This window comes from Mixophyes fleayi, chromosome 8 (assembly GCF_038048845.1).
Source record: "Mixophyes fleayi isolate aMixFle1 chromosome 8, aMixFle1.hap1, whole genome shotgun sequence".
Taxonomy (NCBI): domain Eukaryota; kingdom Metazoa; phylum Chordata; class Amphibia; order Anura; family Limnodynastidae; genus Mixophyes; species Mixophyes fleayi.
The window spans coordinates 4856374-4874543 of NC_134409.1; the positions used below are offsets into that span (position 1 = coordinate 4856374).

The following is an 18170-nucleotide window of genomic DNA, read 5'->3' on the forward strand; positions in this document are numbered from 1 at the left end:
CAGTTACAAAAGTGTCTACATTGTCACCTCCACATCTGCTGGCGTCAGTTTGCAATTCCTCTGCAGCATTACAGTAATTATGTCCAACGTGGTCTCATCTAGACGCTTCCGTAAAACCTTCACCAAATCGTCAGTGATTTCAGAGCCTGCAGAAGTTAAATGCAAAAACTGGTATCACGTTGTTCCTCTGTCTTCCAACCAGTGTATCTGTCCAGGTGTCTACACAACATCTCACCTGCTTCTCCGACCCCGTGCACCAGGAGCAGGATATGTTTATCTATCTGACCCACAGGTCTTGTAGAATCTGAATTTCGGGAAGAGGATAGGTCCAATGACAAACGGCTGCCCTGTAAAATCAGGTGAGGATGAGACTGGTAACAACGATTAGACCCTGCCCACCCTCCAAGCTCAACTTCAAACCCTGACACCTTACCATCACATCCTCGGAGAACACTGGCTCCTGGCTATGGGACAGAGCTAAAGAACGAGACATCATCGACTGAGATAAGTCTAAATCCCACAGCCGGCCATTGCCGGAGGTCTCAGAGAGCCTAAGAAAAAGAAGAGACAAATGTAAACTAGGCAGTTCAAATGTCTGTCCACGCGTTTCATAGTAAACCCTTCGATGCACAGGAAGGTCATTTTACAACGTTTTCTGTCTGGCACCAATGCAACACACACCGGAGATAGAAGACCGATTTGGTGGAACGCTCCTGATAAACGAACATGTTCTTCCTGTTGCTAACGGAGAAGGCGCTGAGCACGGAGCGCAGGGATTGTATGGCTGCTGACACACAAGTAAAGGTACCTGGGTTAGGCTGGTAAGATACACCATGTTCCTCTCCGAACACCATGAAATACCAGATCGTTACCTCTCATGTTAGGTCCCATCTTTAGTCGTGGGTGGATGTGTATCACCGTGCTCCACACCACATCGCAGGCAAAGTATCCCGGCATGAAGTGCATGGTGGCGGCTAAGTAATCGCGTGGCTGGTTACTGTCCTCTCCAGAGTAATCTGCGGAACCCGGATAGGTAATAATAATACAAGTTATACTACAGCATTATACAGGTATTCCTACTAACAATCCCCCCTTGGTATGAAGCCGCTCATTGCTAGCTGCAATGCACTATCCTTTTCAAATGTACCTCATTATTTGGGCCCTCTTTCTCCATTTTCATATATATAAGAATACAGTAAATAACATGAACATTATTACTATGATGAATGTATAATTAGGGCTGCTGTGATATTATTGTGCACCCAAGAGCAATTTTGTGAGCTAAACTAATATTCATATCAGTACAACCAATGAAATCACTAGCAACCAGGGACATCATCGAGGCATTTGGTAATGAATAAGAAGTAAAAAAAAAAAAAAAGGTCATCAACTCCTCCCACAAAATGGCTGCCTCCAGTGTGTGTAGCTGATGGGTGTAGGGCAGTGGATCTAAAAACGTTGTCAGTTTGAGGCACCCTTAGGGACTCCATAATTTTTTCAGGGCACCCCTAAGCCCTGCCCGTGCACCCCTGTTAATTATTCCCCTGTAACAAATTAGCAGAAAAGAGATACATATACATTAATTATTATTATTATTCCCTAAACTTTTTTTTCAAAAAATAATAGTCTAAGTGTGCAGTATATAATAGTTTTTTAAAAAAAAGCAATCATAGGGACCCACTCTAAAAAAGTATGGTGACCCATTTTGGGGGCTTTCAGCTCCCAGTTTAGCCAGCAGTGAGCTGAACACAATTATGGGTTCATCCGATTAGACATTGAGCAGCGAGTTCCACCCACATCTGAGTTATCTGAACAGCAAGATTCCGAAAGTCAGGAGTGGCGGATTTCCCACTCTACTACTTGGGGAGAAGGGGCTACTCACAATCACTACAATATGGATAGTGCGACATCGCCGCCTCCTGTGGCTCCTCTGCTACAACCTATCTCAGCTCTTTATGGCAACAACATATTAAAGAAGAACGTGGGGCTCACCTTCGTTAGGGACCATCCTCTGCCACTTTGATGTGTAGGGACTTTCCGTTTTCCAAAGTTCATCCTCGCTCTCTTCCACCAGCAGATTGTGGCATTGGTGGGTGTCATGGAGATTTTGCAGCAGCAGACGCTGGGTGGGAAACAAATAAAATACAACCAAACCACCCACAACAGACATAAACTAATCCAGGTCCCGACAATCACACCTCTCAATAAAGCCGCTTACTTATCAGTAAAAAATCATTGCGTTTTAAACAAATGGGAAAAGAGAAAAAGTTGTGAAAATAATGGGCAGGAAGGATGGTAAAGAAAGACCACAGCCCAGCAGGAACTTGTATACACAGGGCGAATTTGTATCTTTACGTTAGTCGGTCTTCCACATAGAGTACGGTACCTCCAGGGCCCAGCCCCTCTCCTACACATAGTACAGTACCCGTAATGCAGGGCCCAGCCCCTCTCCTACACGGAGTACAGTACCCGTCCGGCAGGGCCCAGCCCCTCTCCTACACGGAGTACAGTACCCGTCCGGCAGGGCCCAGCCCCTCTCCTGCACAGAGTACGGTACCCGTCCTGCAGGGCCCAGCCCCTCTCCTGTACAGTGTACAGTACCCGTCCTGCAGGGCCCAGCCCCTCTCCTGTACAGTGTACAGTACCCAGCCCCTCTCCTACACAGTGTACAGTACCAGTCCTGCAGGGCCCAGCCCCTCTCCTGCACAGAATACGGTACCCGTCCTGCAGGGCCCAGCCCCTCTTCTACACAGTGTACAGTACCCGTCCTGCAGGGCCCAGCCCGTCTCCTACACAGTGTACAGTACCCAGCCCCTCTCCTACACAGAGTACGGTACCAGTCCTGCAGGGCCCAGCCCGTCTCCTACACAGTGTACAGTACCAGTCCTGCAGGGCCCAGCCCCTCTCCTGCACAGAGTACGGTACCCGTCCTGCAGGGCCCAGCCCGTCTCCTACACAGTGTACAGTACCAGTCCTGCAGGGCCCAGCTCCTCTCCTGCACAGAATACGGTACCCGTCCTGCAGGGCCCAGCCCCTCTTCTACACAGTGTACAGTACCCGTCCTGCAGGGCCCAGCCCGTCTCCTACACAGTGTACAGTACCTGTCCTGCAGGGCCCAGCCCCTCTCCTACACAGTGTACATTACCCGTCATGCAGGGCCCAGCCCCTCTCCTGTACAGTGTACGGTACCCGCCCTGCAGGACCCAGCCCCTCTCCTGCACAGAGTACGGTACCCGCCCTGCAGGACCCAGCCCCTCTCCTGTACAGTGTACGGTACCCGCCCTGCAGGACCCAGCCCCTCTCCTACACATAGTACAGTACCCGTAATGCAGGGCCCAGCCCCTCTCCTACACGGAGTACAGTACCCGTCCGGCAGGGCCCAGCCCCTCTCCTACACGGAGTACAGTACCCGTCCGGCAGGGCCCAGCCCCTCTCCTGCACAGAGTACGGTACCCGTCCTGCAGGGCCCAGCCCCTCTCCTGTACAGTGTACAGTACCCGTCCTGCAGGGCCCAGCCCCTCTCCTGTACAGTGTACAGTACCCAGCCCCTCTCCTACACAGTGTACAGTACCAGTCCTGCAGGGCCCAGCCCCTCTCCTGCACAGAATACGGTACCCGTCCTGCAGGGCCCAGCCCCTCTTCTACACAGTGTACAGTACCCGTCCTGCAGGGCCCAGCCCGTCTCCTACACAGTGTACAGTACCCAGCCCCTCTCCTACACAGAGTACGGTACCAGTCCTGCAGGGCCCAGCCCGTCTCCTACACAGTGTACAGTACCAGTCCTGCAGGGCCCAGCCCCTCTCCTGCACAGAATACGGTACCCGTCCTGCAGGGCCCAGCCCGTCTCCTACACAGTGTACAGTACCAGTCCTGCAGGGCCCAGCTCCTCTCCTGCACAGAATACGGTACCCGTCCTGCAGGGCCCAGCCCCTCTTCTACACAGTGTACAGTACCAGTCCTGCAGGGCCCAGCCCGTCTCCTACACAGTGTACAGTACCAGTTCTGCAGGGCCCAGCTCCTCTCCTGCACAGAATACGGTACCCGTCCTGCAGGGCCCAGCCCCTCTTCTACACAGTGTACAGTACCAGTCCTGCAGGGCCCAGCTCCTCTCCTGCACAGAATACGGTACCCGTCCTGCAGGGCCCAGCCCCTCTTCTACACAGTGTACATTACCCGTCATGCAGGGCCCAGCCCCTCTCCTGTACAGTGTACGGTACCCGCCCTGCAGGACCCAGCCCCTCTCCTGCACAGAGTACGGTACCCGTAATGCAGGGCCCAGCCCCTCTCCTGTACAGTGTACAGTACCCAGCCCCTCTCCTACACAGAGTACGGTACCAGTCCTGCAGGGCCCAGCCCCTCTCCTGCACAGTGTACAGTACCCGTCCTGCAGGACCCAGCCCCTCTCCTGCACAGAGTACGGTACCCGCCCTGCAGGACCCAGCCCCTCTCCTGCACAGAGTACGGTACCCGTAATGCAGGGCCCAGCCCCTCTCCTGTACAGTGTACAGTACCCAGCCCCTCTCCTACACAGAGTACGGTACCAGTCCTGCAGGGCCCAGCCCCTCTCCTGCACAGTGTACAGTACCCGTCCTGCAGGACCCAGCCCCTCTCCTGTACAGTGTACAGTACCCGCCCTGCAGGACCCAGCCCCTCTCCTGCACAGAGTACGGTACCCGCCCTGCAGGACCCAGCCCCTCTCCTGCACAGAGTACAGTACCCGTCCTGCAGGGCCCAGCCCCTCTCCTGCACAGAGTACAGTACCCGCCCTGCAGGACCCAGCCCCTCTCCTGCACAGAGTACGGTACCCGTCCTGCAGGGCCCAGCCCCTCTCCTGTACAGTGTACAGTACCCGTCCTGCAGGGCCCAGCCCCTCTCCTGTACAGTGTACAGTACCCAGCCCCTCTCCTACACAGAGTACAGTACCCGTCCTGCAGGACCCAGCCCCTCTCCTGCACAGAGTACGGTACCCGTCCTGCAGGGCCCAGCCCCTCTCCTGCACAGAGTACAGTACCCGCCCTGCAGGGCCCAGCCCCTCTCCTACACAGAGTACGGTACCCGTCCTGCAGGGCCCAGCCCCTCTCCTGCACAGAGTACAGTACCCGTCCTGCAGGGCCCAGCCCCTCTCCTGTACAGAGTACGGTACCCGTCCTGCAGGGCCCAGCCCCTCTCCTGTACAGAGTACGGTACCCGTCCTGCAGGGCCCAGCCCCTCTCCTGCACAGAGTACGGTACCCGTCCTGCAGGACCCAGCCCCTCTCCTGCACAGAGTACGGTACCCGTCCTGCAGGGCCCAGCCCCTCTCCTGCACAGAGTACAGTACCCGTCCTGCAGGGCCCAGCCCCTCTCCTGTACAGAGTACGGTACCCGTCCTGCAGGGCCCAGCCCCTCTCCTGTACAGAGTACGGTACCCGTCCTGCAGGGCCCAGCCCCTCTCCTGCACAGAGTACGGTACCCGTCCTGCAGGACCCAGCCCCTCTCCTGCACAGTGTACAGTACCCAGCCCCTCTCCTACACAGAGTACGGTACCAGTCCTGCAGGGCCCAGCCCCTCTCCTGCACAGTGTACAGTACCCGTCCTGCAGGGCCCAGCCCCTCTCCTGCACAGAGTACAGTACCCGTCCTGCAGGGCCCAGCCCCTCTCCTGCACAGAGTACGGTACCCGCCCTGCAGGACCCAGCCCCTCTCCTGTACAGAGTACGGTACCCGTCTTGCAGGGCCCAGCCCCTCTCCTGCACAGAGTACGGTACCCGCCCTGCAGGACCCAGCCCCTCTCCTGTACAGAGTACGGTACCCGTCTTGCAGGGCCCAGCCCCTCTCCTGTACAGTGTACAGTACCCAGCCCCTCTCCTGCACAGTGTACAGTACCCGTCCTGCAGGGCCCAGCCCCTCTCCTGCACAGAGTACGGTACCCGTCCTGCAGGGCCCAGCCCCTCTCCTGCACAGAGTACAGTACCCGTCCTGCAGGGCCCAGCCCCTCTCCTGTACAGAGTACGGTAACCCGTCCTGCAGGGCCCAGCCCCTCTCCTGTACAGAGTACGGTACCCGTCCTGCAGGGCCCAGCCCCTCTCCTGCACAGAGTACGGTACCCGTCCTGCAGGACCCAGCCCCTCTCCTGCACAGTGTACAGTACCCAGCCCCTCTCCTACACAGAGTACGGTACCAGTCCTGCAGGGCCCAGCCCCTCTCCTGCACAGTGTACAGTACCCGTCCTGCAGGGCCCAGCCCCTCTCCTGCACAGAGTACAGTACCCGTCCTGCAGGGCCCAGCCCCTCTCCTGCACAGAGTACGGTACCCGCCCTGCAGGACCCAGCCCCTCTCCTGTACAGAGTACGGTACCCGTCTTGCAGGGCCCAGCCCCTCTCCTGCACAGAGTACGGTACCCGCCCTGCAGGACCCAGCCCCTCTCCTGTACAGAGTACGGTACCCGTCTTGCAGGGCCCAGCCCCTCTCCTGCACAGTGTACAGTACCCAGCCCCTCTCCTGCACAGTGTACAGTACCCGTCCTGCAGGACCCAGCCCCTCTCCTGCACAGGGTACGGTACCCGTCCTGCAGGGCCCAGCCCCTCTCCTGCACAGGGTACGGTACCCGCCCTGCAGGACCCAGCCCCTCTCCTGCACAGAGTACGGTACCCGTCCTGCAGGGCCCAGCCCCTCTCCTGTACAGAGTACGGTACCCGTCTTGCAGGGCCCAGCCCCTCTCCTGCACAGAGTACGGTACCCGCCCTGCAGGACCCAGCCCCTCTCCTGTACAGAGTACGGTACCCGTCTTGCAGGGCCCAGCCCCTCTCCTGTACAGTGTACAGTACCCAGCCCCTCTCCTGCACAGTGTACAGTACCCGTCCTGCAGGGCCCAGCCCCTCTCCTGCACAGAGTACGGTACCCGTCCTGCAGGGCCCAGCCCCTCTCCTGCACAGAGTACAGTACCCGTCCTGCAGGACCCAGCCCCTCTCCTGCACAGTGTACAGTACCCAGCCCCTCTCCTACACAGAGTACGGTACCAGTCCTGCAGGGCCCAGCCCCTCTCCTGCACAGTGTACAGTACCCGTCCTGCAGGGCCCAGCCCCTCTCCTGCACAGAGTACAGTACCCGTCCTGCAGGGCCCAGCCCCTCTCCTGCACAGAGTACGGTACCCGCCCTGCAGGACCCAGCCCCTCTCCTGTACAGAGTACGGTACCCGTCTTGCAGGGCCCAGCCCCTCTCCTGCACAGAGTACGGTACCCGCCCTGCAGGACCCAGCCCCTCTCCTGCACAGAGTACAGTACCCGTCCTGCAGGGCCCAGCCCCTCTACTGCACAGAGTACGGTACCCGCCCTGCAGGACCCAGCCCCTCTCCTGTACAGAGTACGGTACCCGTCTTGCAGGGCCCAGCCCCTCTCCTGCACAGAGTACGGTACCCGCCCTGCAGGACCCAGCCCCTCTCCTGTACAGAGTACGGTACCCGTCTTGCAGGGCCCAGCCCCTCTCCTGCACAGTGTACAGTACCCAGCCCCTCTCCTGCACAGTGTACAGTACCCGTCCTGCAGGACCCAGCCCCTCTCCTGCACAGGGTACGGTACCCGTCCTGCAGGGCCCAGCCCCTCTCCTGCACAGGGTACGGTACCCGCCCTGCAGGACCCAGCCCCTCTCCTGCACAGAGTACGGTACCGCCCTGCAGGACCCAGCCCCTCTCCTGCACAGAGTACGGTACCCGCCCTGCAGGACCCAGCCCCTCTCCTGCACAGGGTACGGTACCCGCCCTGCAGGACCCAGCCCCTCTCCTGCACAGAGTACGGTACCGCCCTGCAGGGCCCAGCCCCTCTCCTGCACAGGGTACGGTACCCGCCCTGCAGGACCCAGCCCCTCTCCTGCACAGAGTACGGTACCGCCCTGCAGGGCCCAGCCCCTCTCCTGCACAGAGTACGGTACCCGTCCTGCAGGGCCCAGCCCCTCTCCTGTACAGTGTACGGTACCGCCCTGCAGGGCCCAGCCCCTCTCCTGCACAGAGTACGGTACCCGCCCTGCAGGGCCCAGCCCCTCTCCTGCACAGGGTACGGTACCCGCCCTGCAGGACCCAGCCCCTCTCCTGCACAGAGTACGGTACCGCCCTGCAGGACCCAGCCCCTCTCCTGCACAGTGGACAGTACCCCGCCCTGCAGGACCCAGCCCCTCTCCTGCACAGAGTACGGTACCGCCCTGCAGGGCCCAGCCCCTCTCCTGCACAGAGTACGGTACCCGTCCTGCAGGGCCCAGCCCCTCTCCTACACAGAGTACGGTACCGCCCTGCAGGACCCAGCCCCTCTCCTGCACAGAGAACGGTACCGCCCTGCAGGGCCCAGCCCCTCTCCTGCACAGGGTACGGTACCCGCCCTGCAGGACCCAGCCCCTCTCCTGCACAGAGTACGGTACCGCCCTGCAGGACCCAGCCCCTCTCCTGCACAGTGGACAGTACCCGCCCTGCAGGACCCAGCCCCTCTCCTGCACAGAGTACGGTACCCGTCCTGCAGGGCCCAGCCCCTCTCCTGCACAGAGTACGGTACCCGCCCTGCAGGACCCAGCCCCTCTCCTGCACAGTGTACAGTACCCGCCCTGCAGGACCCAGCCCCTCTCCTGCACAGAGTACGGTACCCGTCCTGCAGAGCCCAGCCCCTCTCCTGCACAGTGTACAGTACCCGTCCTGCAGGGCCCAGCCCCTCTCCTGCACAGAGTACAGTACCCGCCCTGCAGAGCCCAGCCCCTCTCCTACACAGTATACAGTACCCGTCCTGCAGGGCCCAGCCCCTCTCCTACACAGAGTACGGTACCCGCCCTGCAGGACCCAGCCCCTCTCCTGCACAGAGTACAGTACCCGTCCTGCAGGGCCCAGCCCCTCTCCTGTACAGTGTACAGTACCCAGCCCCTCTCCTACACAGAGTACGGTACCAGTCCTGCAGGGCCCAGCCCCTCTCCTGCACAGTGTACAGTACCCGTCCTGCAGGGCCCAGCCCGTCTCCTACACAGTGTACATTACCCGTCCTGCAGGGCGCGGCCCCTCTCCTACACAGTGTACAGTACCCGTCCTGCAGGACCCAGCCCCTCTCCTGCACAGTGTACGGTACCCGCCCTGCAGGACCCAGCCCCTCTCCTGCACAGAGTACAGTACCCGTCCTGCAGAGCCCAGCCCCTCTCCTGCACAGTGTACGGTACCCGCCCTGCAGGACCCAGCCCCTCTCCTGCACAGAGTACAGTACCCGTCCTGCAGAGCCCAGCCCCTCTCCTGTACAGTGTACAGTACCCAGCCCCTCTCCTACACAGAGTACGGTACCAGTCCTGCAGGGCCCAGCCCCTCTCCTGTACAGTGTACAGTACCCAGCCCCTCTCCTACACAGTGTACAGTACCCGTCCTGCAGGGCCCAGCCCCTCTCCTGCACAGTGTACGGTACCCGCCCTGCAGGACCCAGCCCCTCTCCTGCACAGAGTACGGTACCCGCCCTGCAGGACCCAGCCCCTCTCCTGCAGAGTACGGTACCCGTCCTGCAGGGCACTTAAAAAAATATATATTTTGTATTTTATGTATTCCTCATTTCCTTAAAGCATTTTGCATCATATGGTCAAGTCACATATATAGTTCACACCATGTGATAAATTCTGCATAACAAAACATCAGGGAAGACATGAAGAGTAATATGACTATATAGACTATATGCAGTTTAGAGGAAAGATGGGACAGAGGTGATATAACAGAAATATGTGTATTAACAGAGTTCAGTAAGGCATGCTCATTAAAACCAGGATTTCTAGAAGAAAAGTACTGAAAGGTAACAAAGAAATCTATAGCTTATTTCATTACTGTCTAGAGTGCAGTAAAGATGTTTTCTGATTGCAAAGTTTTTGCTTTAGAGAAATATTACACTTAATAACCGCTGTTATGATGTTTCCGTCTACATCAGAACTGCTGCCACCAATCCCTACTTACAAAGAATCACAGCAGTGATTATACGTGGGGGAAAGAATCTTTCTACAGGGTTTATGCTGATTTTCTCTCTGTCTTTCGTTAAATTATTTAGCATTGATGTTAAATCGGTTCCTGCAGTGTGGCTGTGCATCAGTAATCTACTGCCTGCTTAGACTGGCTGGATCTGATATATTGGCCAAACGTTACAATATTGCTTTATGCTAATTGCTCTTGAATGCTTGGCACAACAGTTTAAGTGTAACAATTTTGTTGGAGCATTTTGCATTTTAAAACCTCAGCAAGAGATTATAACGCAGGATGAATGCAGACAGGAAAAAAGACGTAATCTTCCTAAACGGAGAGGCTAGGAAAAGTACAATACAGAAACTAGATATTATGTAATACTGCATGTGCTAAGCTGAACGTTCCAGGGCCATTAAAACCCCAAATTACCCTACCAACACACCACATTAGAAAAAGTTGAAAATGGCAGGTCAAAATGCTGAGTATGCATTCAGTTAAGCTGCTGTGACATCACTGGGCCAGAGATTTGGCAGACATTGGTGTTGAGTGGGAGTAACTGAAAACAGGAGGTGAGAGGGGAAGACGACGGTGGACTATAGAGGGGGGGGCTTATACGGTTACTTTAAGAGTTATTTTAACAAATTAAGCAATTATTAAACATACTCAGGTGACAGATAGTGAAGACTCCTTAATAGGAGGACTGAAGGACTGACAACTGTTTTGGGCTCTAAAGGCACTTTATTAATATAAACCATATTGATTCGCACACCTGTTCAAATCACTTTAGGCATCAGGTCCAGTGTGACCCTACTATAATTTACATGCAGATATATACATAGAAAAAAATAAAACCAATTACAAAAACACTGAGACTTTCAACTTTTCATGTGTAAGTCGCAAAATCCACATCAATTCCCTATTACAAGAGTTTCAAAGGCAAAACCTCGCCACAAGACAGGGCCACTACTATGTGCCTCCGTGAATAACTAAATATAAATCCAACCATCTCTCTAGAAAGTTTAAGAGCACAGTAAATTATGAAATGTATTACATACAATCGGACTCATTCCAATCAAAAAATTGTGTTTTCACATGGTAAAAAAAATCGTTTTGCTAAACTAAAAAGACTTAAAAAGGTCCATTACCTGGTTGACCACTCGGCAGATCTCCCCCACTTTCCTCACCACCAGCTGATGCAGCCTCTGACTCTCCCCTAGTTCTTCCACTTCCCGGGCAGCCCCGGCACTGTCAGTACAAGAGACGGAAAGATTGGATCCGGCAACGGCCTCAGAGCAGAGTCCCGCACCGGAGTGAGGAACACCCTGTACCAACAGTACGGCAGCCGCTCTCAAACCCAGACCTCTAGCAGTACATGTTATCCTTATCTCCCTTCTAGGAGCACAAGTCTACTCATTACTGACGGACGCATTTTAAAAGCTCTACAGCTGGTACTAAAGATTTCACTTGTGACTGTCAGGATATCTGGAAAACATGTACTGTTAAGCGGCCCCTGAGGACTGGATTTGGGAAACACTGCATTGTGGCACACGTTACACAGGCGGAGAGAAAGGTGCAGGATTCTGTCACAATAAACCTACCTGGCGTGAGTACACACTTCCACCCAGTCTTGGTGAATCTTCACAATGAGCCAAAACCTTGGCATCACCGGAGAGCGGGAATCCTGCTCACTGATGAGTGCATCCTCACACTCAGAGTCGCTGCTGCCAGCGTCGTATCCTGCAGGGGGTGACCAAGATCAGATCAAGTGCAACCGCCAGGCGACTAACTATCATACTGGAGCGAGGATGAAAGACAGCGTCCGGTATTCTCTGCTAAATTTCATATTATTGAGTGTAATGTTTTCTTTGGACTGATAAGTAATAAAAGAGATGGAGGAGTTTGGTACAGACAGCTTTGCTCAGGCTTGGGTTTACAACAGCCTCCCCCCCCCCCCCCCCCTACTGCTCAATTACGTGATTGGTGGCATGAAACAGGAGGTACCAGGATGATGCTATTTGCTATGAATCAGGTCACTAAGCCCCCTGGGCAGGATGCGGGAGGGTGCACAGCTCTCTCGACAGTCTCCCGGACTGTAAGAAACTATGAGTTACTTCTATCAGTAACGTCTCCTATTATCTCACACTGAACATGTTGCTGGGCTATCGTCAGATCTGGAGCAGCAGGATGGCTGTTGTGTGGCTGCACAAAGATGGCTGCTGGGTGTCTGACGATGGTTGTCATCAAACGGCTTTTCTGTGTCCTGGACCACGACCGGAAAAAGGGATTTTATTTGGATAGATGCCAGCAAGGTAGGAAGTCATTGGTAAGTTAGGCTGGGGATAGGACAGACAGACATCTCCTCCCAAGAGACACAACAAAATGTGCAACAGGAATTGAAGCTGTATCCCAGAATTACTTTATTATGCTACCGAATGGCTATTTAGCCTGGTTGTGGTGACGTATACAGTGCACATAATGCTAATGTGAGAACTGCATTTGATAATCCCAACCAGTTCATTTGTGGTGACGTTTTTGTACTACCTTTGAAACAATGTCAGTTTTAAAAACAACAGTATACCTAGGTGTGAACCTTTGTCCATGTAGCCTGGCAGTCAGCGGGCCGAGAGCCCTCGTCAAGAAGCCCAGTAACATGGAGGGGAGGTCATACTGGGCCTCTCCCATGCAGGGTAGATGGAACCCACCCCATGGCCCATTACAATAGGCACTTTATCTGTGTCTTATTACTATCTCACGTGGATTCTGCATGGACACAACAGTAATAAATGTCCATCTTGGCAATCTCACATGGTACCATTCTTTAGATTGCAAGCTATTCAGGCTAGGGTCCCTCGTACCATTTGTTTCAACCCGTCTATGGGCACCACATAAAGTCTGGACACACATGACACAAACACTAAAGCCCGGCTCACCCAAGTGATCAGAGTCCATACTGCCGTGACTGGAGACCAGACTTTGGACGCGGCTGGGACGTGGGCGAGATCCTCCTAGGACAGATATAAATAGGTACAGGTCAGGCACAGCATGAGCAGCTCACAATGTGGTTCAATACAATGTCACAGGCAGTGGTGTACTGCAAAGGATGGATGTGACCTACGAGAACATCAAAATACTACATTCAGAGAAAAAAACCCAAAACAAATAGATTAAAACTGGCTCTTTGCATTTAAGCTCAAGCCCTAGCCAGAAAACGTTACCTGTGCTAGTTAGGGTGGAGGACTGCAAAGACTCCGGGAGGCTGACCACAGAGGAGGCTTTTTGTGTTGAGAGAACTTTGTCAGCCAGAGAAGCTTCAACAGCAGCTTTGCTCCCCTGGTCCAGGACTGACGTACCCGACATCACCGAGGACACTTCACTATCGGATACCTCCAGGGCCGTCGCCGCCCATTCTCCAGAATACTCCTCTGTCTGTTATGAGAATTAGCAGAAAAACAAAACAAAAATGAAACCGTGCTAATAAAGATTACACTGGCTCAGTCAGAGAGTTAAAGACATAGAACACAGGTTTCCTACATTAAAATCATGTTGACAACCATGCCAACAACCTTTCCAGGTATTCCAGTAAGATGTGGTACTCGCCATAATTATTTTAGTTTGTCAAAAACATTTTTTATTTTATTTTTATGAATAATTTTTCAGTGGAGTTATAATTTAACATCATTATAACTCGCTTTACCTTGTCTATAGAATGACAATTCTTGAGTGGCATTTTGGGCTCAGCCTCGTCCTCCACACTTTCGGTGGCCGTGCCACCATCGGAGTCATGCCAGGGGGCCTGCACATTAAGATGTTGTGAACGGACGTTCTCCACCCGATGGGCGTGAAGTCGGCTCAGAGACACATAGTAATAATCCACTTCTTGCTCATTCAGCTGATATCCCAGCAGAGAAAGACGGTGAAACTCCTATAGAATAGATAGAACATAAAGAAAGTCACATAAACTAAGTGTATGGATGATGTACATACCCTACTGTAAATCCAACACTAACTCTTTGTGAAACAAAGGTCAAGTGGGTGAGCTGTGGTTTAATAATGCTTTTTGCCTTTGACCAAACAAATGTAGGAACACAGGAGGAAAATAAACGTTTTCTTGCACTGGACGAGATAAAGTTAGAGGAATGTTGAAGTATTCACTAGTCCCCGCCAACCCTTACTTTTTGTTTAGCAATGATATGAAAGAAAAGCAGACGTGGAACCAGAAACTTTGCTTAAAAACATCTAAGAATATGAAAATTAAATAAAGAACACACCTGGAAACATTAGCTCTTAAAATAACATCTACATACTATATATTCCAAATAATCCCCCCAAGCAGAACAACGAGGGTCCCGATACAGGTGACTTGTTTTCGGGGATACTCCTCGCCCCTATAAAGTCACTATTCCCTGGCTGACAGAAGTTTGACCGCAAACTACAGGTATTGGAAAGTTGCAGATGGAGCCGATAGGGTCCATAAGGGACTATTAAATAAAATGATGCAGGCATAACACACATGCTGTAACTATAGCAACCAATAGGATGTGTGGTTTCATTACTCGGACTACACTACACTGTTTGGACATCGGATTGGTTGCTAGGGGTTACACACACTATTACTCTTTGCATCATTAGTTAATAAATACTGTCTTCTATCACCGTCATCGTTTATTTATAAGGTGCTGAAGAACTCTGCAACAGCGGACAGTCAGTTGTACACATACTACACATACAGAGAACACATAAAAACAGAACATTTATAGGAGAGGATGACGAAGGAGGTGCAGATGTGAGATATCGGTGGCAGAGAGGACCCTGCTCATGAGAGCTGACTGTCCTGAGGGAGAGGGCAATGCGGAAACATAGGAGCTGGTCGAGCAGGCAGAGGGAGTATTATCAGTTGGGGATAAGACAGGCTACAGTGAAGAGTTGGGTTTTGAGAGAGCACTTGAAGGATTGAAGGTTGCAGGAGAGTCTGGTCAGCTGGGGCACGGAGCTCTGAAAGTGGGGAGAAGACTGGATATTGCAATAGTCAGGACGGTAGATAATGAGAGAATGAACAAGGATTCTGGTAACACCCAAGTGTTGGGGAACAGGGAAGTGTGTGCAAAGTAATCTCAGTGAAGTAGAGAACCACATAGGAGAGAGCAGCAGGGGAACATTGTCAGAGGGAGGGAGCTAAGATTCAGTACTGACAAGGAGAATGAAGGATTGAGAGAGAGGGGAATAGGATGAGGATGATGCAAACCGATCTAGCGTTCCAGAGTTCACAAGAAAAGGTCTGAACATGGAGTGATAAGAATGAGGTTGGAAGGATTGGAGATATGTGGTGTGTGGCTAATTTTCTGCTGGAGGCAGGAACGGACCTGGGGAAGTATGGAGGGGGGAGGGGGGGGTCTGCGGTGAATGTCACCAGCAGCCAGAAGAGAAGTAGATGGGCAAGAAAGAGGACCAGGGGGAGATATGTGGGTGGATGGGTAGACTGGACAGGGAGGAGGGTGCGGGGAGCAGAGCATTTGAAGCTACAGGCAGAGGAATCAATGAAGGGAAGGGTAGACAAGAGATGGGAGCAAGTGTTAACAGACAGTTATTAGTAAACCATAGTGAATAACAGAAAATGAGCACAATAACAATAAGAGGGGTTAAAAGGTAAGCAGCTAGTATGGATGGAAGGTGAAGTTACAAACAGCAAAAAAATAAAAAAGGAACAAAAAAAAGATCGTGACAAAGCAGATATAGGAAGCATGGTTTGCAAACTGTGCAGTATTATATATATGTTGACGAGAGAAATGATCCATAAACGGTAGGAAATAAAGAGGAAAATGAAGTTGTAACAAAAACACTTAACAGAAAACGATGACTTTTTGCTGCCAAACAGCATCTTGGGACAATGCATTTAATTTAAACAAAATCCTTCATTTTAAAAGCTTTAGAAAAAAAAAAAACTCCCCAAAACTCATGGGATCATTAAAGGCTCAGATTAGCGGGACAAACTCAGCCACTAGAACTTGGCTTGATATTAGTAGAGAATAAGCCATAAAGAGATAATTGTTTCTAAAAATACCATCCGACGCTCGTAGACTCTGCACAGAACTGCAAGCTCAGTGATTCCAAGTACAACAGACCTCTCACTGGGTTACAGAGACGGCCCAGAAGCACCGATGTCACTACATATATATATATATTTAGTTTGTATTTTTTAATTCAAGGTGGAGAAATAAAAGTCTGCTGAAACTCCAGGAACCATATAAATGTGCTAGGTTAGTAAAAAAAATAGAGTAAAATAAAAATAAAAAAAATGACCAGTTAAAAATATTGGATGACTCCAGATTGCTGACACATCCTGAGCACCCCTAAAAACACAGGTATTTTTTAAGGATTTTTTTTTTTTGGAGGAGGAGAGCCTCTGTAGATAACTACTACCCAAGTAACACCCTCATAAATGTATTTTCTCTACCGCTTGAATCTTATTTAAAATAGGTCATCCCAGTGTAAAATGACCAATGTCTAATGTCCGAGGCTCACAAATTAGAACATTTATAAGAGAGAGACGTGACACAAGATGATACAATGTTATTAGAAGACTGTCCGTACATCACCTGCAGCATAGTACAGCACGGAGGATAGTTACTGTTAATGGACAGCTCTCACACGCACCTCTTTAAATCTCTCGAGGGACTTCTCTGGGCCAAACACAAACTGCAGTTTTACCAGTTCTCTGTGACAGTGCGGCCGCCCCTTCGACTCACAAACGTGAGAAAGAACCTTCTGTAGGACGGAACGAGTGATGACGTGGGAATGACGCAGGGCCGACACCAGCTCGTCTTCTAGGAGCCAGCGGATCTGAAATAAGAGATCACAGACACCTGAGTGATAGATAAAGGAGACGTACACATTACAGGGATGGGGGCACATTGTGGGTACAGAGGCTATAGAGGCAGCAGGTACACAGACGGCACAGGGATGTGGGCACACAGAGAAGCAGCAGACATTACAGGGATGGGGGGACACTGTGGGTACGGAGAGGCTGCAGATACACAGATGGCACAGGGTTGGAGACATACGATGTTGGGTACGGAGGCAACAGATACATAGACGGCACAGGGATGCGGGCACACTGTGGGTACGGAGAGGCTGCAGAGACAGTAGATACACAGATGGCACAGGGATGCGGGCACACTGTGGGTACGGAGAGGCTGCAGAGACAATAGATACACAGATGGCACAGGGATGCGGGCACACTGTGGGTACGGAGAGGCTGCAGAGACAGTAGATACACAGATGGCACAGGGATGTGGGCACACTGTGGGTACGGAGAGGCTGCAGAGACAGTAGATACACAGACGGCACAGGGATGCGGGCACACTGTGGGTACGGAGAGGCTGCAGAGACAGCAGATACACAGGCGGCACAGGGATGCGGGCACACTGTGGGTACGGAGAGGCTGCAGAGACAGCAGATACACAGATGGCACAGGGATCGGGGCACACTGTGGATACAGAGGCTGCAGAGGCAGCAGATACACAGATGGCACAGGGATGTGGGCACACTGTGGGTACGGAGAGGCAGCAGAGACAGATACACAGGGATGTGGGCACACTGTGGATACAGAGGCTGCAGAGACAGCAGATATACAGACGGCACAGGGATGTTGGCACACTGTTGGGTACGGAGAGGCAGCAGAGACAGTAGATACACAGACGGTACAGGGATGGGTGGCACACTGTGGATACACAGACTGCAGATACACAGATGACAGAGGGTTGGGGACATACGTTGTTGGGTACAGAGAGGCTGCAGATACACAGACGGCACAGGGATGGAGGCACGTTGCGGTACCCACCTCATTCATTGTAACTTCTATTGCCTGCCTGTGTTCTGCTGGAAGCCGGGACAGAGCGGAGAACCTAATGGAAAACAGAACAGGGACTATTGCAGATAGAAGAGCGCAGTGTTCAACTTATCACCAGGAGAGCGACTGAGAGTTTTGAAGTGTAGGAGGAAGGCTGCTCCCCTGTAACACGGGAGCAATGACCATCAGAGAACATGCATGCAGCGCCTTCCTGTGTGTTAGGGTGGAGCGTTCTTCCTTCACTTCAACCTGTGACTGCTGGAGCGATTCAGCGCCCAGGAATAAGGTGCATTTCTAGCTAAACAAGAGCTTGTGCGACACCACCGTAAGAGTTGTAGGTACCATCTTCAGCTGGTGGAATTATAAGATCAGAAGATAAAAAGTTGAGTTTT

At 52.5% G+C, this 18170-nt stretch overlaps 1 protein-coding gene across 6 annotated transcripts in view; it reads right to left on the reverse strand.

Moving 5' to 3' along the window:
• SZT2 (SZT2 subunit of KICSTOR complex) overlaps positions 1-18170 on the reverse strand; it is a 93708-nt gene that overhangs the window by 31172 nt on the left and 44366 nt on the right. For 4 of the 6 annotated variants that reach the window (XM_075181696.1, XM_075181698.1, XM_075181697.1 and 1 more), the window contains 13 exons: positions 17770-17833; positions 16584-16769; positions 13627-13854; positions 13148-13358; positions 12863-12937; positions 11531-11669; positions 11078-11177; positions 1993-2122; positions 873-1016; positions 682-787; positions 434-551; positions 236-347; positions 28-146 (listed from right to left, as the gene is read on the reverse strand). In XM_075181696.1, coding sequence (XP_075037797.1) covers positions 28-146; positions 236-347; positions 434-551; positions 682-787; positions 873-1016; positions 1993-2122; positions 11078-11177; positions 11531-11669; positions 12863-12937; positions 13148-13358; positions 13627-13854; positions 16584-16769; positions 17770-17833 — 1732 coding nt within the window. The remainder of the gene's footprint in view (positions 1-27; positions 147-235; positions 348-433; positions 552-681; positions 788-872; positions 1017-1992; positions 2123-11077; positions 11178-11530; positions 11670-12862; positions 12938-13147; positions 13359-13626; positions 13855-16583; positions 16770-17769; positions 17834-18170) is intronic. The other 2 variants (XM_075181699.1, XM_075181695.1) reach the window with 1 other exon arrangement.